The sequence below is a fragment of the Pogoniulus pusillus genome, chromosome 28 (genome assembly GCF_015220805.1).
Source record: "Pogoniulus pusillus isolate bPogPus1 chromosome 28, bPogPus1.pri, whole genome shotgun sequence".
Classification (NCBI taxonomy): domain Eukaryota; kingdom Metazoa; phylum Chordata; class Aves; order Piciformes; family Lybiidae; genus Pogoniulus; species Pogoniulus pusillus.
This window is the reverse complement of record NC_087291.1, coordinates 18,238,804-18,260,043: the sequence shown is the minus strand read 5'-3', so window position 1 is coordinate 18,260,043 and position 21,240 is coordinate 18,238,804. Positions and strand designations below refer to the sequence as shown.

The 21,240-nt window shown below is 56.2% G+C and overlaps 1 protein-coding gene across 5 annotated transcripts in view; it reads right to left on the bottom strand.

The window, feature by feature from the left end:
• Positions 1-360: 360 nt before the first annotated feature.
• ITGA8 (integrin subunit alpha 8) overlaps positions 361-21,240 on the bottom strand; it is a 73,263-nt gene continuing 52,383 nt past the window's right edge. For 4 of the 5 annotated variants that reach the window (XM_064166881.1, XM_064166883.1, XM_064166884.1 and 1 more), the window contains 7 exons: positions 20,376-20,481; positions 19,815-19,973; positions 15,718-15,843; positions 12,569-12,682; positions 8,977-9,078; positions 5,217-5,339; positions 361-3,224 (listed from right to left, as the gene is read on the bottom strand). In XM_064166881.1, the coding sequence (XP_064022951.1) occupies positions 3,150-3,224; positions 5,217-5,339; positions 8,977-9,078; positions 12,569-12,682; positions 15,718-15,843; positions 19,815-19,973; positions 20,376-20,481 (805 nt within the window). In that variant the 3' untranslated portion in view covers positions 361-3,149. The remainder of the gene's footprint in view (positions 3,225-5,216; positions 5,340-8,976; positions 9,079-12,568; positions 12,683-15,717; positions 15,844-19,814; positions 19,974-20,375; positions 20,482-21,240) is intronic. The other variant, XM_064166882.1, reaches the window with a different exon arrangement.

Sequence of the window (21,240 nt, the reverse complement as noted above, 5' to 3'; positions counted from 1 at the left end):
CAAACCTCCCCTGGCACAGCTTCAGCCTGTGCCCCTCCTGCCCTGTCACAAGTTGCCTGGGAGAAGAGCCTGACCCCCGCCTGCCTATGGCTTCCTTCTAGGTAGCTGCAGAGTGCTAATTCCCAGGCACCTACCCCTGTCAGGCTGGGAGGGCAGAGCTGCCCTGGCATCGTGTTGCTCAAGCAACCTCCTGCTGCTTCTGCTCCGGGGACCACTCCTGTGCTCTCGGCAGCTCCCTGCAGCCTGGAAGCTGAGGCAGGACAGGTCACTCACAGCCGAGGCTCGACAGGTCTCACATAGCTGAGGCAGGACGAGTCACACACAGCCGAGGCAGGACAGGTCGCTCACAGCCGAAGCAGCTAATTCCCTGGGGGCAAGAGCGTGGCAACTGCCTGCCGCTGTCCGCATCCAGGCTGCGCCCTGCCCCGGAGGATGCACACGCCTGGCAGGCAGGCCGGCAGAAAGCAGTCTCCCGCAGAAAGCTGTTTGCAATTTGCAGCCAAAGGCAGGACCCAGCGCTGCAGCCCCCCGGCGGCGCCGCCGCTCCCGACCCTGCCACGGGGGAAGTTCAATCTGCGAGGATGTAGAAATCCAAAACAAAGCCTCGCTCAAAGTAACTGCTTGTCAGATCCTGTGCCTCTGATTTGCTTCCCGGTGACACTGCACAGCTGCAGCCGATGGATCCCAGCCAGGCCCAGCGAGGTTCTCTTTGGCTGACGTTTAGTGCTCTGCCATGGTCACGCTGAAGAGGAACTGCTCAGGAGTGGGCCAGGGATGTTCCAACTGCAGGGAACGCAGCAGGTCCCCCAGGCAGCCCTCAGAGCAGCCCAGGGCTGGGAACACCTAGCAACAAAGCCCAGACAGAGCTGTGCTTGCTTTAGGGTTTGGTTTTTCCTTTTATTCCCCCCTATTATTATTTGGTTTATTACTGTAATAATTAATCAGCATATCCACAAGAGTAAAAACCAACCACAAATGCCAGTGTAAACATGCTTCAGGTATACAGGGGACAGAAAGTATTGCACATACACAGGTCCTGTGTTCAGTGTCTCCTCCTGCTGCCCTCCCAGCAGCAGGAGCTGCGTGTCTGAGGTGCCTGTCCCACGCCAGCTGCTCTGGCTGCGGGCACAGCTGCACAGGAGTTACCCCAGCTGGGAGCTCCTGGGCTCCTTCAGGGCAGGGTGGCTCTGCCTGGGCTGGATGGGATAGAGAGGTGGGACAGGCTTGCTTTGTGGTGCTATTGACCAGCTGACCTCTCTAACCTACCAAGGGCTTGGCTCAAACCCATCTAGGGGAAGGGTCTCAGAACGGGTTGCTGGGGGACAGGGCAGTGGCCAGGCAGGTGAAGCACCTCCAGCTTTCCTCTCCTCATTACCTCAGGGTACATCCTATGTTCAAGACTCTCTAGAGACCTTGTACATCACAAGTTCAAGACTCTCTAGAGATCTTGCAGCTGAACTGAGACATGCAGGAGGAAGCTGCTGCCTGCTCAGGTTTCTGGGTTTCACGAGCCAGGCTGTGTGCAAGAAATGGTAGAGCTGCAAAACCTCCTGTGGGTCTGAGAGCAGTGAGCAGGGCTCCTGCCTAGCCCCAGCCCAACGTCTTGGGAAGCAGAAAGGCACTTATCTGAGAAAAGCCAAGGAGCAGCAGACTGGGTGAGCCCATTTGCCAGCCCAGAAGCTGAGATGGCCTGGAAAGAGAAGGAGCTGAGGAGAAGGGCAGGGAGGTGAAGTTTGCAGCAGAGAGCTGACAGACACAGGCTGCAGGGGCAGCCTCATGCCCTCAGGCACATGCCCTCGCAGCTCCCAGCTGAGAGCTCTCGCTGAGACAGAGGCCCTTTGCAGACAGAAAGGGAAGCATGGAGCCTGTCTTCTTCAGAAACAAACCAGCATCCCAAACGTGCATTTCCCCTCTTTACCCCCAGCTCTCTTCCCTCCCTCTTGCTGCTGCTGGCAGGCTGGCAGCTGCTCCCTGCGTGAGCACAAAGCCTTCCCAGCACAGCTTTGGGTCAGAACTGGCTGCAGGCAGACCTGAGCTGCACAGACAGCAGGGCTGCCAAACGCCTGAGAGGGCACAGGCTTCTGTGGGCAGGGTCTGTGGCACAAGGTGACAGCAGGCACAAGGTGACAGCAGGCACATGGGCAGTGCTTGCTCCATTTCAGAGGCGACGTGGCAATGGCACAGACCCACCCCAGCCCCCAAGCCCTGAGCCTGCCCTGAGCCTGCCCAGTGTGACTGCCGTGGCTGTGACAGCTTCCATCAGCGGTTCAGAGGGGACAGGCCCCTGTGCCAGCCAGGCAGGTGCCACCCATCAGCAAGGCAAGAGGAGGGGACTCACCTCTTGCTCCACACCCTGCAGGGGTGCAGTTAGCCGTGACACTGCCAGCCCTGGGCTGAAGGAGCCACGCCGGGGAGGTGCTCATCAAGTGCCTCCTGCCGACCACTGCTGTGTGGCTCTTCTGCCCTGCGAACCCCTTCTGGCCATGGGAGCTGTGCTCTGTGTGTACAGGGTGGGTTTACTTCTCTATTTACATGCAAGGTCAGTAAATGACTTCTGCTTCTCTTACTTTCTTCTCCCAAGACCTAAGCAGATGATTATATCAGATACTTATCCTGCCAAGCTGGAGAAATAAATGACTCTGCCCCATCTCAGAAGGGTTTGTCTGCCAGCAGTGCTCTCAGTACTGCCCTATTGCTTGTCTCCTTGAGCCACCACTTCAGGGCAGTCTGTGTTCTTAGGCAGGTGTCAAAGCTGCTCTGCATGACCCAGTAGCCTTCAGAAGTTGTCTCCTGGTCCATCTTCTAGACAAGGCAGGGCTGCAGGTGTCCTCTCCTCGGGAGCTCTGGGCTGCTTCTGGAAGCACCTCAATATTCCACACATGCCCAGAGCTTCTGCTGGAGCCTGGGCTGGCTGGGCTGGGACACAGAGGCTCTGCTCGGTGGGGAGGGGGTGTGTAAGGCAGTGAGGAAGCTGCTTGCTTTGGACGGCCAGCACGTGGCGCCTCCTCAGCACGTTGCATAGGTCAGGTGTGGACACTTCATCACCTCCAGAGGTACAACGGAAGGCTGGTGGCAGGAACCCTTCATTTAGTCCTCGTGGTGTTCCCAGTCTGAGGCAGGATTCTGACTTGAGCTGTCACTCTCTCCCTCTATGCATCAGTAGTCTTGTTTGTCAGCTGCTCCCTGTCAGCCTGCGGGGGTCTGGCTCTGTCAAAGAAGCCACACTGCAGGGGACAACCAACAGAAACAGAGGGGTCACAGGGAGACAACCACGGCCAGGCTCAGCTGCACTCTGAGCCTGCAGCCAGCCTGAGTGTCCTGGCACAGCCTGTGGCAGGCTGATGGCCACAGAAGCTCGTGCAGCAGGGCAGCCCCTGGGAAGGCTTCTCTGCTGCTCAAGTGGCTTTTAAAAGCCAAGCTGTAGGTGCCAGGCTGCGGGTTTGTGTTTGCAGGAGATGCAGAGCTGGCCTGAGCACTGACCCTGCCTGCCCGAGGAGGGGGTGGCTGAGCACAGTGCAGCAAGGCACCCGGGCACCGCAGCTGCTTGGAGTGGCAGGCACTGTGCTGGGCAGTGTGCCCAGGGCACTGCTGGGACCAGGCTCGAGGTCACTAACAGGGAGATGCCTCTCACCTAACATGAGCTGCCTGGAAGTCACCCTTCTGCTCAAAAGGCTTCACACGAGCTCAGTGCCACCAAAATGCCCTTCCTCCAGGCGTCCCCTGGGCAGAACACCTGGAGTTGGAGGGAACTCCCACAAGCCATCTGCTCAGTCAGCAGAGACATCTTCAACTAGATCAGGTGGCTCAGAGCCACATCCAACCTGTCCTGGGATGGGGCATCTCCCACCTTGCTGGGTGATCTGGGCCAGGGTCTCACCACCCTTTTGTCCCACAGTCCTCTGTCTAGTCTGAATCTCTCTCTTTTAGCTTAAAGCCATCATCCCTTGTCTTGTCACAACAGGCCCTGCACAAAAGTCTGTCCTCAGCTTTCTTCTCATCCCCTTTAGCTCCTGAAAGGCCACAAGAAGGTCTCTCCAGAGCCTTCTCTTCTCCAGGCTGAACAGCCTCAATTCTCTCAGCCTGTCCTTGGAGCAGAGAGCTTTGCTTCGGCTTCCTCTGGCCCCACTCCAACAGGTCCATGTCTGTCCTATGCTGAGCACTCCACAGCTGGACCCAGCACTGCAGGTGGGATCTCAGCAGAGTGGAACAGAGAGGCAGAATCCCCTCCCTCCACATGCTGCCCACACTGCTGGGGATCAGCTCTCAGCTGCTGTGAACTGGCAAGGTGAACCCGGAGAGCCCGCAGAGGCTGGGCACCTCCCCCAGTGCCTCAGGCAGCTCAGGGCACAGAACCAACATCCTAGCTTAAGGGTTTTGCAAGGGCAGCTGAGGAGATCCAGAGACCCATAGATCCACATCCATACATCCATAGATCCAGATTCATACATCCACAGACCCACAGATTCATACATCCATAGATCCAGATTCATACATCCAAGATCCATAGATTCATACATCCATGGAATGGTTTGGGTTGGAAGGGACCTTCAAGCCCATCCAGCCCCAGCTCCCTGCCATGGGCAGGGACAGCTGCCCCCAGCCAGCACAGCTTGCTCAGGGCCTCATCCAGCCTGGCCTTGAACACCTCCATGGAGGGGGCAGCCACAGCCTGCCTGGGCAACCTGTGCCAGTGTCTCCCAGCCTCACTGGCAAGAACTCCTCCCCAAGGTAGCTGCAAGCCCCCTGGGCTCTCTGCAATGCAGCAGTTCCCAGTGCCTGGTCTTAACGCCCATGAAGGGAGTGTGGGAGCCAAGGCAGTAGCAGCAGACTCTCAAAGCAAAAGCTGTGGCATACAAACTCCACTCAATGCTGAGAGTGTTGTTAAGTGCTGACAAAGAGTGGACATTCCCGAGGCATTCAGGGAAAACAAAGTCGGAGCCACTTCCTTTTGAGCCCAAACATCCTGAGAAGGGGCTCGCAGGTCTTGGGAAGCAGAGCCAAGCTCTGCCTGCCGGTTCAGAACCAGACCTCAGCCCTAAAGGAGGGCTTTGAAAACAGCTTCCCTGCACAAAGGTCAGTGGCATCAGCATGGCAGAGATGCCAAACCACACCCAACACGGCTGCATTGCTGCTTCTGCTCCAGAGACCCCAGGAGTCCTGCCTCTTCCCTGCTCTGTCAGTGCCTTCCAGGACCTCTCAGCAGTGGTGCAACCTACCTTCCACAGCGCCAGGGTCAGCAGGGCTAACACCAGCAGTCCCAGAAGTATTGCTAGGATTATGACCCACAGAGGGATCACAAAGGAGACGTTTGGAGTGGACCAAAGGACAGATGTTCTGATCTGAAAGGAAAAGAACACAGGCAAGGAGCAGAAATGGAGCAGGCAAAGCAAACCTGCCAGCAGGTCACAGCTCCCAGGCACTCCCTGCAGCAGCAGTGGGCAGAGGACACTGTGCCTGGCGCTCTCCCGCCCTGCCTGCAGCCCCTGCAAGCTGCTTTCCACTTGCTCGTTCTACTTCTAGAGAAGGGGTCCGCACCCAGGCAGAAGCGTTGTGTGTCAGACACAGCGAGGGCCACCAGGATGTCAGAGAGCTGCGGCGCCTCCCTGGTGAGGACAGGCTGAGGGAGCTGGGGCTGTGCAGTCTGGAGAGGAGAAGGCTCCCAGGAGACCTCACAGCTGCCTGAAGGGGGCTACGAGAAAGCTGGGGAGGGTGTGGTGTAGTGTCAGGACCTGAGGGAATGGATCCAAGCTAGAGGAGAGCAGACTCAGATTAGATGTAAGGAAGAAGCTCTTCACCGTGAGGGTGGTGAGACCCTGGCACAGGTTGCCCAGGGAGGTGCTGGAAGCCTCATCCCCGGAGGTTTTTGAGGCCAGGATGTGGCTCTGTGCAACCTGATCTAGTGGAAAGTGTCCCTGCCCGTGGCAGGCAGGGTTGGAACTCCATAATCCTTGAGGTCTCTTCCAACCCTGACAAGTCTCTGACTCTCACTAAACACAGGGCAGCAACAACTGCCTTCTGCGCAGCTCTGCTCCCACTCTGCCAGCCAGGCTGACTGGGGCTGCCCTGTGAGCTCAGCCCCAGCTCCTCACTCCACTGTTGGCAGCTGAAGCCCTGGTGACACCCCAGGACACTCTTCTTCCCCACGCCTTGAGGTTCAGCTCAGCAGTCCAAGCCTGCAGCAGGGTGCAGAGCCCAAAGCCCAGAGTGCTGTAGCACTGCACAGCCCAGTACCTGCCTGGGAATGCAGCATCCAACACTGCTCTTGTCTGAACCTCTAGGTGCTTGTCACTGACTTCCTGAGCAGCCTCACTTCTGCCTGCATCCTGCTCCTGGCCAGCAGGATCCAGCTCCCCTGGGCCACCCCTACACAAAGACCTGCAGGCACTGGGAAACAGTTTGACACTGCAAGCCCTGCACACCCACAGAGCTGGGGCAGAAGCTGGAGGGCAAGAAGGAATCAAAGCATCCCACGGTTTTGCCTGCCTTGTTCCACCATCCCCCCCAGCAGACAGAGCCTCCTCCACCCCATGCTGTCCACAGCAGCTTTCCACATGACTCTGATTTAAGGCAAGTTTGCATTGTTCAGCTCAAATTTCTGATCTGCTCCATCTGGCAGGTTTAGTGCTGCAGGATCACAGCCAGGGAATGTTTTGGGCAGGGTTTATCTGTTCTCATCTGAGGTGGCCAATATCAAGAGGTGGAACACTGCAGCAGGTTGCCCTGGGAGCTGGTTGAGGCCCCATGCCTGGAGATGTTCAAAGTGAGGCTTGACAGCCTCTGGGCAGCCTGCTCTAGTGGGGGATGTTCCTGCCGAGTGCAGGGGGTTGGATTGGATGAGCTGTGGAGGTGCCTTCCAACCTGGGTGATTCTGTGTCGTGTAACTGGAAGGCAGCACTGTCTGGGTTAAAGGAAAGACACAGGCTGTGTTCTTTGAGCTCACATCACCCTCACAAAGTGTCAGCTGAGTGTTAGGTGTGTATATTACTGACCATTAAAACATCAGCACCTTTCTCCCACTGCCCTCCTTGCATTGTCTGGAAGAAAACCATCACCTCTGCAATGAATCTTTGGGCACTTTCAGGAGGCAAGCAAGGACCTCTTTCAGAAGGAGCAAGGATATTGAGCATTGCCTAACCTCAAGCAGATATTTCTTCTTGCAGGCAGAAGATCAAAAGAGCTCCTGCCCAGAGCACAGCGAGCTGGAGAGCTGGCAAACCTCCGCTGGCACCTCCACAGATGAAGCAACACAAAAGCACTGCCACTGCTCAGCACTCTACACTTGCCATTACAGGCATGGTGCTGTAAATCATCTGCAGCCAATAACAAGCATTGTGCTGGCTGGAGCAAGAGGAGAAAATGCTCACCTGATCCCTGGGCAGCTCATCTGACACTCGTTGAGCACAGCAGGCTCTCACCTGGCCAGATGAAAGCTCCAGCAGCAGCAGAGCTCTGCACATGTGCTTGTGCTGTGGAACATATGCTGCAGGCTAACCACAAGAGCCTGAGGGGGTCTGGCAGCTTGGAGCCTTTGAACCTCTCTGGATGAGTCCTGCACGGTGCCCTGTATCTCTCTGGTGAAAACGTGGCTCTCCCAGTGCCACAGCTCGGAGGCACAGAGCAGAGCATCTCCTGGTGTCTCCCCAGAGCAAGTATCAACCAAGCCTGAAGCTGTGCTGGTCAGAACAAAGCTTTCCAGGCTCTGTCCTCTCAGATGCAGCCAAAGCAAGTTGTGAGCTGCCTCAGTACATTGGTTTGCCCCCTGAGAACATGTTCTGATCCCCCCCAGGCTGCCCTTGAATCAAACCTCGCACTCAGGTTTTACTGCTTTAGATCAGCAGTGACAAAACAGAGGGACTTTGGACCATGGGTCAAGCACCACGAGAGGGAAATGCCTGCAACTGCTCCCCCACTGGGTGTTTGGGCACCAGCAAATGACCAGCTCAAACTTGTGCCTCCAAGATTCATTTGGCATGCAACAAGCCAGGGCCATACAAACTTTGCTTTGCAAACAAGGCAACTATTTGAGTGCCTGTCTGTCTATCTATCCATCCACCCACCTATCCATTTATCTATCTATTCATCCATCCATCCATCTGTTTATCTAGCTACCCACCTATCTATATATCTGTTTATCTGTCCATCTCTCTATCTCTCCATCCATCCATCTCTATCTCTATCCATTTGTCCATCTCTCTATCTATTTGTCCATCTGTATCTATCTATCTCTCCATCTCTGTCTCTCCCTCTATCTGTCCATCTGTCCATCTCTCCATCTCTCTATCTATCTATCTATCTATCTATCTATCTATCTATCCATCCACTCACCTATCTATCTGTTTATCCATCTGTCCATCCATACACCTATCTGTTTATCTATCTATTCATCCATCTCTATCTCTCCATCTATCTGTCCATCTCTCTGTCTGTTTGTCTATCCATCAGTCCCTCCATCCCACCCTCCGTCCATCCCTCCCTCCCGCCGTAGGGGTCCCCAGGCAACTTCATGCCCTGCCCTGGGTGTGCCCTGAGGCGTCAGCGCCAGCAGAGCCTTGCTGCGAATCAAAGGAGCTGAGTGCAGCAGAGTGCAGCTGCCACAGCCACGCTCCGGTGAGAGAGCTGCTGCCTGGCAGCAGAGCAAGCTCCCGAACCTGGCACAAGCAGGGTTGCACTTGGCACAAGAATTTCCCCCAGCCATGGCAATGGGAGGCTTTGCTTTCCCAGCTCTCCGGGTGGAAAAGCCTGGGTGGCAAGTCCTGATCACGCTGAAGCAGGCTGCACACTGATGCAGCAAGAGAGGAGTCACAAATGACTACCATGGCTCAGCAACTTCCACAGAAAGCAACAGAAGGGTTTCCCTGGGGCATTGTGTCAGCATTTTACAGAGGAAAAGCTGATCTCAGCCTTGGAACCCAGAGAAGCTCTCCCAGCTGGGAGCTTGAGGAGCTTCGCCGCCAGCTCTCATTTGCAGCTACTCACTGCTATGCTGCCCTCGGGGAGCTGGGCCGGTGGCACTCGGTAGGGCATGCTCTGCACTTGGAAGGACACGTTGGAGGACAGAGTGTAGAGGTCATTCTTTCTCTGCAGGGACACAAAGCACAGGAGGGATTAAAAGCCAGCTTGGCACTTAAAGGCTCGATGAGAAATAAGCAGAGGGGCAAAAAAAACCCTCCCACAGAGCACTGATCTGCTGAGGCAGAGGTGAAGAGTGGAGCAACTCTGGGAGCTGCAGATGGCCAAGGACCTGAAGGAGTGGAGCAGGTCCAGAGAAGATGGCCCAGGGGCTGGAGTACCTCTGCTGTGAGGACAGGCTGAGGGAGCTGGGGGTGTTCCTTGTGCAGGCTCAGGCCATTCTTCATCTTTCTCCCCTCCCACAGTGCCAGACTTCTCACCCCGAGCCCCAGCCTGCTTCTGCAGCTCTGCAGTGATCTGCATGCAGTAACAGCCTGAAGAAAGCCTCCTCCTTTCAGTTCTAAGCAAGGTCCTGGATGTGGTTTGTATGACTTGCAGAAGGACTTTGTGGTGGAGAGGGCAGCTCAGTTGTGTGGTTGGAGCAGCAGACATCAGACACGCAGTCTGGCTGGGATGGTTAACCAGCCAGCTCCTGAGTCCTCTGTTAGAATGGAGCCATCAGAGTTGAAAAAGCACTGAGCAAGAGCCCCTTGGCTCCCCCTCTGGTGACTGCAGGAGCCCCTTGGGTCCCCCAGTGCCAAGTGAGCAGTGCAGGGTCAGGCACAGAGGGCCCAGCAGAGCCCTCTCAGAACACACCCCAGCCACGTGAGGCTGTTTCTCCTCTGCATGCACCAGGCCATCATTTGCTCCATCAGCAAAAGTGAATCCCAAAGTCAGCTTGGGCAGGAGGCTCACGTTTGCAGCCAGGCTTTGAAGTGCATCCAGCACTCCCCCTGGCCTTTGCACAATGCCTGTGGCCATCTCTGCTGCCTGCATGGGAAGCTTGGGCTGCTTTATTTACCCAAACCTGTCTAACCATTGCATGTCACTTAGCTCTTAGTTGCGGTGGGAGTTTGGGCTTTCAGATGACAGATCACAACTGTCCAGAGGCAGGAGGGTCAGCTGTAGGCAGTTAAGCTAAGTGGAAGAGGAAGGAGTGGCTCAGTCCGTGACTTGTGGCAACAAAACTTGAAACTCCCATGGGCATTCCAGATGATTTCATCCTAGCCTTAATCAGCCCCTTCCAGGCAAACTCTGGGGTCTGCATGAGCACATGGATGAGAAGCAAATGCATGCTGAGGGCATGTTCTCAGCTCCAGCGAGCACAAACAGCCTTCCCTGCAGCCCAGCTGGGGGCTGTTGTGCCTCACCCTGCCCCTGCCTGCTCTGCCTGGGAAAGCTGCGCCTGTGCTGCCTCCGCGGGCAGGAGGACTCAGTCTGCCCCCTGCACAGTCCTTCCAGGCCCAGAGTCACCACATCCCCAACACAGAGAGACTTGCAGCCAGGCAGGGGATGCCAAAAGGTGATGAAAAGGCTGGGGACACCTATGGGGACAGGCTGGCAGAGTTGGGGCTATGTATCCTGGACAGGAGAAGGCTGCAGGGAGACCTCAGAGCTGCATTTCAGTGTCTGTAGGGGACCCCCAGGCAGGCTGGGGAGGGACTGTTCAGAAGGAGCTGTGGGGACAGGCTGAGGGCAGTGGCTTGGAGCTGGAGCAGGGCAGAGTTAGGTTGGGCAGCAGGAGGAAGCTCTGCACAGGGAGGGTGGGAGGCACTGGCACAGGGAGGTGGTTGAGGCTCACCCCTGGAGACATTCAAGCTCAGACTGCATGTGGCCCTGGACAGTCTGATGTAGCTGGAGGTGTCCCTGTGACTGCAGGCGTTGGACAAGATGAGCTTGGAGGGTCCCTTCCAGCAGCCTGTGACTGTGAATCCTGATTGTTTAGACTAACCCTCAGCCCAGTCTGGTGGTCCCAGCCCAGCTAACAGCAGCTGTACTTCAGGAGTGCTTCAGGTTGCTTCTGGGATAACTCCAGGAACTAGAAGTTTGCAGGGCTACTAAACCCAGGCTGCACCACTTCTAGGAAACTCTTTATGCTCTGCAACTGCTGACTTTAAGAGGGGCTGTGACAAAGGCAGCTGTCTGGAGGTGAGCAGGAGGAAGGCAGCCAGGTCCCACCACACTCTTTGTTCTCTCTCTCCACATACCTCAGTCTGCATGTGAAGCAGGGCTCCTATTATTCTGGAAGCTTCCTTGACATAAACAGGAGGATGCAACAGTTCTCTGGGAGCTACCTTTTCTCACTCTAAGTGGGGGGCTCTGAGCCTTGACAAGGCTTGCAAGCTACTCACTGAAGGAAAGCAAATGTTTCCTGAGGGTACAAAGAGGTTAAATTACAGCCCATAAAAAGCCTTATGTGACAGCAGTGCAGTGAGCAGGAGTAGGAGTGCTTGCCATGGGGCTCTCTGCTCCCAGGGAGTCCAGAGGATGCTCATCCCTGCCCCTGCCCACAGCCTGCTGTAAGCTTCCATCTCTGCCTTGAGCTCACTGAGCGCAGAGCAAGCAAGACTAAGGAGCTAAAGGGACTGCAGCTTTGGCACTGCCTGGGGCACCTGCACACTCCTGTGTCCCCAGGCACAGCTCTGACCCTTCTTCACCACCCAGGTCAGAAGGAGGGCAGGGGAAGTGTCTCAGATCAGCTGGATAAAGCACCCTCTAAAGACCTCTCTCTGCCCTGTCACTGGCCACAGAGCTAGGCACCAGCTTTGGCACCTGACTTGGAGCTGACTAAAGTTAGGCAGGACAAGTCCCACTGCTCCTGCATTGACCAGGCCACTCAGTCTCACACAGCAGTCTCTGTTCTGATCCTAAGCCAGGCTGGGCTGCTACCCCAGAAGAGGATTCTGCCACTATTCAGCCTCTAAGGAAAGCAGATTTTATCTCACCTGCAGCTGGCTTCTTCCACCTGCTCCACATCCTCTGTCACAACCCAGCCTCGCTCTGTTTCTCATTCAATCCAGGGCTCTGCCACCCTCATAGAGACAAAGTTTCCCTCCTGTCCCCATGGCACCTCCTCTGCTGCGGCTGGCACCCAGTGCCCCCTGTCCTCTCACTGGGCATCCCTGAGCAGAGCCTGGCTGTGTCCCTCCACATCTTTATCAACAGCACCCAGGGCAGCCCTCAGACTCCTTTGCTCCAAGCCCCATGCCTCAGCTCCCTCAGCCTGGCCTCACAAGACATGTTCCACTGCCTGCAAGCAGCTTGGGGGCTCTGTGCTGGAGTCTCTCAAGCAGCTCCTTGAGGTCCTTCTGGATCTGAGGTGCCCAGAAGTGGACACAATATTCTAGATGCAGCTGCACCAGGGCAGGGTAGAGGGGCAGCAGAACCTGAGCAAAGGAAGAGCTTTTTGTGCATAGAAAGAGGTTCTTGGGTGCAGAGGGAGGTTTTTGGGCATAGAAGGAGGTTTTGTGGTGCAGAGAGATGCTTTAGGGTGCAGAGGGAGGTTTTTGGGCGTAGAAAGAGATTTTTGGGTGCAGAGGCAGGTTTTGGGGCACAGAAAGAGTTTTCTGCATGCAGAGAGAGGTTTCAGTGTGCAGAGAGAACATTTAGTGTGCATTACCTCCAGGAAGGTTTGTGCCCAGAGCCGGGACCTGATTCTGAGTGCCGCACTCCTGCCTCTTTCCAGCTGTGCCACGGTGCAGGAGATCTGGGTGCACTTCACGTTGGTACAGTTCTGTGTGTGAAACGGAGGGAGACAGCCCTGGGCTTCAGCGGTGCACACAAACCTTTCCCAGGGCTAGCAACCAGCAAACAAATAAACCAAAGCCAAAGCAAAGCCATTCCCCTGCAAGGCTCAGCAGCCTGAAGCCAGCGACTTCCCCCAAGGTGCATGAGAGCTGCTCCAGGAGTCGCTGTGAGGACTACAGAGCGAGGGGGAGACTCTTCGTGCACCACCAATCAACACAAACACCTCCCTGTGGTCATGAAAGCGAAAGTAATCGTTTCCAACCCTGTCTGCTCAGGAGAATCTTGCAACGCCCAGGTACTGACCAGCCCTGGCAGTATGAGCTTTGTCTTCACCTAGCAGTCACTTTGTGATTCCAACACTCTTTATTCTGCTCTTCTCCATGCCTGGGTCTTTATTTATGTTCCCAAATCCTTCCCCTCTTCTGCCTTTCCTGGTTTCCTTCCTGCTGTTTACATGATAGCAGCCAGAGCATTTGCTGAGATGCATTTAGTTGCTCCACTTGCAACTCCTTGGCCACGAAATGACCCTGCTGAGCAGTGATCCTGGCTCTCACACGGGCTGAAGAGCACAGCCAAGCAGTGCAACTCAAACCACCTAAAGGCTGCCAGAAACATGCCACAGAAATGGTTAGAAGCTGCCTGGCAGTCACTGAGGGCAACCAGCAGAGCCTCGTGGGGTAACCACAGAAATGATGTGGTTGGTGGAGTGCAGAAAGGGAGAAAGCTCTAACAGAAAGCAATTAAATGTGTGTGCAAAAGCTGCAGGGGGTTACACACACAAACGAGCTGCACCTGAGCAGTCTGGGGCCCCTCAGGAGCAAGGCTGAGGTTTAACTGGTTCCTGTGCCTTGGCAAAGTACAGAACCCTTCCCTGACAGCCGCTCTGTGCATGCTGTGGCTCCAGCAGCAGAGCTGAGTGCTCCCAAGCTCATTCCCTCAGCAGAGAGAGGAAGGCTGCACTACCAAACCCAGCAGCAGATGAGATGATGACCTGTGTAAGAGCTCTGCAGACACCCTCCAGGGGAGGGTTGGGCAGGGTGGCCTTTGGGGGTCCCTTCCAAGACAATGCAATCTGTGACCATCGACCCAAAGCACTCTGTGAGAGGATTCTGCCTCCCTACCACTGCTGCTGGCTCCCTCAGCTTCCAGAAGGCAAAGCCAAAAGAAGGCAGTGCCCTCAGTTCCAGCTGTTCTGCAGTCCCAAAGGCAGGTGCCAGGGCAAAGCCAGGGAAAGCTGCCCAGGGATCACTGAAAGAGAGTGTCAGGGGCTGGAAGGCACCTCCAGAGCTCATCCTGTGATTCTAGGATTGTGTAGCACTGACTGGTGCCCTCCAAAGCCCACACTCCTCTGCCTGCTCCCGAGGTCAGCAGGAGCCTCTGCTTAGCCTCTGCCTGAAGGGGGACTGCAGAGCCTGGAACCTGCAGCTACAAACCCTTCTTGCTTGGGTGGAGGTTTTGACAGGAGTATTTCAAACGATCTGTTTATTTGGCATGTTGGACTCCAGCTTCCTCCCAGATGATTTATTTATCTTGCAGGATGGGGGAGAGCTGTTTGCATTAATCCTCGTGGCCAAAGGCACAGATTAACACAACAAATCATTAGTATGCAAGAGGAAAACCCAATCTAAAAAGCTACTTTTGGGTGACATTGTAAGAGCTGAACTCCTATTTCTGTTCTCCTTAGCCATGCAGTTAGCCTCTGCTCCCTTCCAGGGCTCTCTAACACTGGAAGTAATGGAAGAGAACCCAAATGTTTAATAAAGACTATAAACAGATGAAAATTTCTCATAAGATTTCTCCTCTCCTGTGAAAATCTTTGAGGAAAAGGAAAGTGGCTCAACTCTTTACCAGGAGGCTGCTGGAACACTGCTGCAGGCTGCCCAGGGAGGTAGTTGAGGCCCCATGGCTGGAGCTATTGAAGGTGAGGCTCAGCAGGGCTCTGGGCAAGCTGCTGTAGTGGAGAATGTCCCTGCTGAGTGCAGAGGGTTGGGCTGGATGAGCTTTGGAGGTCACATCCTGTGATTCTAGGATTGTGTAGCACTGACTGGTGCCTTCCAAAGCCCAATCAGCTTCCCTCCAGCCCCAGTGGAGCTGGGCTCTTCCCAGGGCATTAGGCTGATGAAAGCATTCCAGAGGAATGGGCAGGGATTGCTGTTTCAGATGGGTTCAGCTGTGGCTCTGCCCTTAGCCACACCAAGGGGCTCACTGCCTTCAGATTCTGTCTGCTACCCAAGCAGCCCAGAGCTGACCTTCAGAAGCAGCAGCACTGCTCCATTACTCCAGCACACAGAGCTCTGCAAGGCTCTTTTATTCCTCCCAGACCCCAGGGAGGTCAGGCAGCAGCTGGCAGTGAAAATTTACCCAGGAGCTGGGCAGTAAGAAAGGAGCTCTGCCCGTGGGGCATAGAAGTGGGCAGAAAGCTCTGCCTGCACTGAGCTCCAGGTCACCCAGCCTGAGCAGGGCCTCTGGGCACAGGCAGCTGGCACCTACAGAGCTGATGTGTGGGAATGCAGAGAAGGAAAACCTGCAAAGCTCAGGCACCAGCCTGACTGCCCAGAGCTGTTTCCTGGGAGAGAGAACTTTGCCCATGCTGCAGCTCTGGCTGCAGTGTGGAGATTGCAGTGCCCTGCTCCACCTCCTGGTTTGGGGGGCTGCAAAGAGGTGTGCATGGCAGACACTCCCCAAGTGTCTGTGTTCATTTGAAGTCAGCTGCTCCCCAGGGAGGAGCCAGGATGCTGGGAGCCAGGCTCAGGAGGGAGCCACGCTTCGGAAGCCACGATCTGAGGGGAGGGGAATCCGTTCCTAAAGCTGTGCTAAACCTCCCTGTCTGCAACCGGCCAGGAACCTGCTCTGCCGTGCAGAGCTCTGCCACGCAGCAGCGCTGCCCTGGGGCACGGTGAGAGGCAAGAGCATTTGCAGCTGAGGTGTTGGAAGGGACCTGCTCTGTAAGCAAGCTGCAGCCAGCCCCACAGCCACCCCCCCCCACGCACGGCCCCAGGGTCCTGCTCTCGGACAGCTCACCAGGACTTTCGCAGAGTTCCTCCTGTGCGCTTCTGCCGCTGCCACGTCCCTCCTGCTGACCTGGTGGGCAAGGCTGGAGTTGTAGAGGAAGGCAGCCAGCTCGGGAGCGTCCTGCGGGACGGCGAACTGCAAAGAGAGCAGAGGCGGATGGCAGCCGCGTCCCCCTGTGCCGCATCCCCCTGTGCCGCTCCGCCAGCTCGCCTGGGGCGCAGGCAGCTCGCCTGGGGCGCAGGCAGCTCGCCTGGGGCGCAGGCAGCTCGCCTGGGGCGCAGGCAGCTCGCCTGGGGCGCAGGCAGCTCGCCTGGGGCGCAGGCAGCGCAGCAGGCGCAGCCCACCCCCAGGCACTGCGCTTCTCCCTGGTGTCGGTTCCGCGCCTCTGCTTCGTTTTGGGAGGGCAGATTCTGGTCGCTGGGCCAGGGTAAACCCGAAGCTGCCACCCGCAAGCCGGGTCCTCAGCCCTGAGCAGAGTCTGCAGGTCGAGGTGCAATGATTTCACCAGCTCCAGAGAGCCAAAGGGAGAGGAAATCTGAATCCCAGCAACACAACCTGGGCTCTTCGTCTGCCTCCGAGTTCTTGTGGCAACAGCTCGGCTCTGGCTGCTGCAGGAGTTTGCTCTGCAGATGCAGAACCCTCTCCAGCTTTATCCCCACAGGCTTTTCTTCTCTGGTCAAAGCCTGCTGGTGTGGCTGGCAGCTTGAGTTTCTACACAGAGCATTTATGGCTTCTGCCACGGAGACTCAGAGAACACCTGGGAGCCCAAACAGATCCATACTGACTCCAGCCAAGCAGCTACAGCCACAACCAAGGATCCGTGGGAGGCTTTGGCAAGGTTGCGGCAGGAGCTTGCCCAGACGCAGCCAAGAACTTTAGGGGCCTCAGACTGCAAAGAGCTGCCCCAGGTCCATTTTATCAGCTCCTCTTAACCTCTGAGCACAAACCAAACTCCTACAGAAAAGGTCTGCAACTGCAAGCAAAGCTGCAGCACGCCAGGGAGGAGATCTGCTGCACCCCCACAAGCCCTCCCACATGCCAGTGCTGGCACCTGAACAAGTTCTGTCACTCGTCTGGTTCAAACCATCAGGCTAAAGAAGGCTCTCTTCTGACATTGCCTGAGCTCTTCATTCAGCCAAAAGCATCCTATGAGGTGGAAACCATCACACTTCATGAACTGGTGAAAGCCCTTCCAGCAAAAGGGATTCTGCAGTCATCTGGGGGGGGCTGTTGCTTGCTGAGGTTCATGTTGCCTTTTTGCAGCAAGGGAAGAGTTCAGCAGCCTGTGAATCTGTGCCAGCAGCTGGGGATCCTCCTTCCAAGGCTCCTTCAGCAGGCTTCCTTAACCATGGCCACTGAGCAGAGCCCCACACCCATGCCATGCCTGTGCTGCCAGCTGACACACCTGCAGTGCTGCTTGGCCAGAGAATGGTTTAGGTTGGAAGGGACCCCAAAACTCAGCCAGTTCCAACCCCCCAACATAGGCAGGGACACCTCCAACTAGAACAGGTCACTCAAGGCCTCATCCAACATGGCCTTGAACATCTCCAGGGAGGTTGTGGAGCACAGAATCACCCAGTGTGATCAAAGAGCATTGATTCTGTGCTCCACAGCCTCCCTGGGCAACCTGTGCCAGTGTCTCACCACCCTCACTGCAAAGAACTTCTTCCTAACATCCACTTTCAATCTCTCCTCTGCCACTCCAAACCCATTCCTCCTCCTCCTCCTCTCATTCCCAGACTTTGTCAGTAGTCCCTCCCCAGCCCTCCTCTAGCCCCCTTCACATCCTGCAAGGCCACTCCAAGGGCTCCTCCAAACCTTCTCTCCAGGCTGCACAGCCCCAACTCTCTCAGCCTGTGCTCACAGCAGAGCTGCTGCAGCCCTCTCAGCATCTTGGTGGCCTCCTCTGGACTGCCTCCAACACTTCCATGTCCTGCTTGTGCTGGGGGCTCCAGAACTGCCCCCAGGACTGCAGGTGGGGTCTGAGGAGAGCAGAGCCAAGGGGCAGAATCCCCTCCCTTGCCCTGTGCCCACACTGCTCTGGCTGCAGCCCAGCACAGGGTTGTGTCTGGGCTGCACTCACACTGCAGGCTCCTGTTAAGCTTTTCACCATCCCCAGACCCCCAGGTCCTGTTCCTCAGGGCTGCTCTCAGCCATTCCCCACCCAGCCTGGAGTCATGCTTGGGACTGCACCAACCCAGGAGCAGGACCTTACACTTGGCCTGGTTGAATGTCATGAGGTTGGCCTGGGCACACCTCTGCAGCCTGCCCAGGTCCCTCTGGATGGATCTCTGCCATCTTTACTTGTTCTTTTCCATAGGCCCCAGAGTGTCAGCATCTTCATCAGGGAAGGATGACAGCAAAGGTCCGAGCCCAGCGTGCTGTGACTGGGGGAAAACATCCGTGGCTCCTGCAACAGGCCAGCAGCAGAGCCTCTGCAGTGGCCTGGAAGTTCAGGGTAGAGATGTTCATTCGCCCTTCTTGAGCCAGCCATGAGGAACTGCACAGCTCTGTGTCTGCAGCCACACAGGGAGCACACCACACCTTGTCCTAAGTGGATTCTCCCTCCCTGCCCTTGATTGCAGCTCTCTCCACCGCAGAAACCTGCACTGCTGCCTTCTCCTGAGCCTTGGCACCTTGGGCACAGCTCCAGTTCTTCACTTCTCATTTCAAAACCTGGTTTAGCTTCCCTCTTCTCTTAGCCAGCAGTCCTGGAAGAGGCCTTGGTGTAAGAGCTGCCACACAAGAGCTGTCGGTGAGCACTCAAGAGCAGTCGTTGGTGTTACTGTGCCTGCAGCCACGGCCGCAGTGGCTCTGCAGCACAGGCAGACACTGCCCCTGGAAGGGGCTGGCTCCTGCAGCCCCCTTAGAGAATGCATCTCACCCATCTGCTGCATTTGAGCTGCTCTGTCACCACTTTCCCTCCAGGTGCCCCACTCATGGCACCACAGAGCTGAGCCACTGAGCACATTCCCTGTGTGGCCACCTGTGCTTGGAACCCACTGCCTGTACCTCTGCTGTTCATTGGCACAGGCTCCATGAACCCACTTTGAGCTATCAGCCTGGCAGAAAAGGCCCCAGCTGAGGCCAGAAGTCCACCTGGCTGAGCTCTCTGCCCACAGCACTGCCCTTGGCAGCTGTGGAAGGAGGCTGAGGATGCTGCTTAAAACTCTCTCCTCCTAACTTGCAGCTTCCAAATACCTTGGACTTGGCCACTTCCTGATCTGCATGAAGTTGTTGTTCATTTATTAACCTCCTCTGGACTCCCCTTCTGCTAATCTGTCCAGTTCCCTCCTCAAACCACGTCAACTTTTAACCCTGACTACTTCCTCTGGCAAAGAGCTGCAGACATTTAATACCTGCCGCCAGGACCCACCACTTCCTTCGGCTTGTTTTGGATCTGGCTGTAGCAGGCTCCATCTGATCCTCCAGTTCCTGTGCAGTGACACTTGGCATTCCAGGGCAGCAGTCCCCACCCACACTCTTCCCATCACTCCTGATCTTGCAGGTCATGTTTGTGCACAGTCACCTCCTTCACAGCATCCTGCTGCACCAGGGAATCTGTTCCACGTCTCTGAGCAGTGCTTTTGCTCTCTTCACTTCCTTGCCCTTCCACAACCCCTCACTGCATCCAGAGGGAGATGGTACAAAACAGGAAAGACCCTAAATAGGTCTTCCCGTGATTGATGGATCTTTGGGAAGAAACAACATAGCACAAAGGAAACTCTTCCAGAGGCAATCCTGCCTCTAGCTCTGCTGTCCCCAGCAGCAGAAGGACATAGAGCTGCTGGAGTAGGTCCAGAGGAGGCCATAAAGATGGTCCAAGAGCAGCAGCAGCAGCCCTGCTGTGAGCACAGGCTGGGGGAGCTGGGGGGTTGCAGCCTGCAGAGGGGGAAGGGAAAAGAGGAAAAAGGGGGGGAGAGGAGGAGAGAGGGAGAGGAGGAAGAGGGGGGAGAGAGGGGAGAAGATTCTGGGGGCACCTTAGAGCTACGTGCCAGTAGCTGACAGGCTCCTGCAGGAAGGCTGCAGAGGGACCTTCGCTGAGGGTGCCCAGCACTAGGAGGCAGAAGGCAGCAGCACTGAAGCGGAGGGCAGGCAGGGCTCACCTTGATGTGCATGGCGTTGAGAGCAGAGCTGGCCTGGCAGTGCAGGGGCCCATGGGTCTGGAGGTGGAGGATGTAGAGCAGAGGCTCCTCCTGGCTGGCTGCAGGCCACCCGACGTGCAGCACCGTGTGCCCGACGGCACTCGGGCCCAGGTTGTGCAGCTGCCAAAGAGACACGGTCAGTGCCCGCCAGGACAGGGCACGGCAGACCCCAGCAAGCACCACTGAGACACAGCCACGGCGTCAGCTCAGGCCCGAAGGGCCTCGGGCAAGGCTATTGAGGGAGTGTTATTGATGGAGAGCCTGTGGCAGGCAGGAGGAGAGGACCTCTGTGTCAGCCCCAAAGGCAGTGGGGAGGCTGGGAGAACAAGCCGAGTCTGTGTGCAAGGGGCATCAGCTCCTCCCCACACAGGGAAGAGCTGAAGCTACCCAAAATGGTACCCAGCTCCCAGCCACAAGCCAGCAGCTTTGCACTCGTGGCTCTGTCTAGCTGCAAAGACACCAAAGCCATCAGGAGTTCAACAGGAGCAGAGGAGGCCCCCAGGAGAGGTGAATCACTTTTACCTCGTAGATGTGTTCCACTAAAGGGCCAACTTCTTCCTCTTTTGTAGGCTCCTCTGTGGGTTCCCAGTTGTGAAGTGGCAAAATGATTGTTGGGGGGTGAGAAACACTGCAAGAGAGAGCAGGGTGAAGGTGGCACTGCTAGCGGCCATCGGCTGCACCAGCCCTGGGCTCACACTCAGGCCACTCTGAAGAGCTGAGCCCTCCAGGGCTTCTTGTTTGCTCACATCTAGCCAGTGCTAGAGGAGGTGAGCAGGACACTGCTTCCAGAGAGCACCACCCAATCCCCACAGCCCTCCCCGGGGATGCTGCTTCTGCTCCATCACCCAGAGCTGCAAGGTGCAGCCACTCAGTAAGATGATGATGAAGTGTGTAGGAACCTCTCTCTCTTAACTGAACTCACAGCTCTTTGCTGCTGGCATCAAAGGAGCAGAGTCAGATCAAATTCATCAGCAATCTTCTCCTTGGGCCCTTTTATTTTTGTGCAGCTGAGGACATCTCTGACATTTGGAGGAGTTATGGGACAGGGACCTGATTTGGTTCTTCCCTAGGCTTTGAGGTGGCAATGGTCAGACAAACAAGGGCACTGAAACAGAAGGCAAAGCAAGTCCTGCAGAGAGTGATTCTGTGTGATGCAGGGGAAGGATTCCGCCAGCTGCTGAATCCCTCCAGTCAAAATTGCTTCCTTCCTGGACTCCTCCTCCCTCTCCTGCTCCTTTCAGCAGTGGGAAATGACAAACACAAGTAATGATTTCTCCCACCAAGGTAGGCAGGGGCAGCTGAGCTCAGCTCTCAGAGCTGCTGCTCATTGAGTGAGCTGCCAAGGAGCTCTCTTCAGTCTCTTTTCAAAGGGATAGTGAAGGTTTCC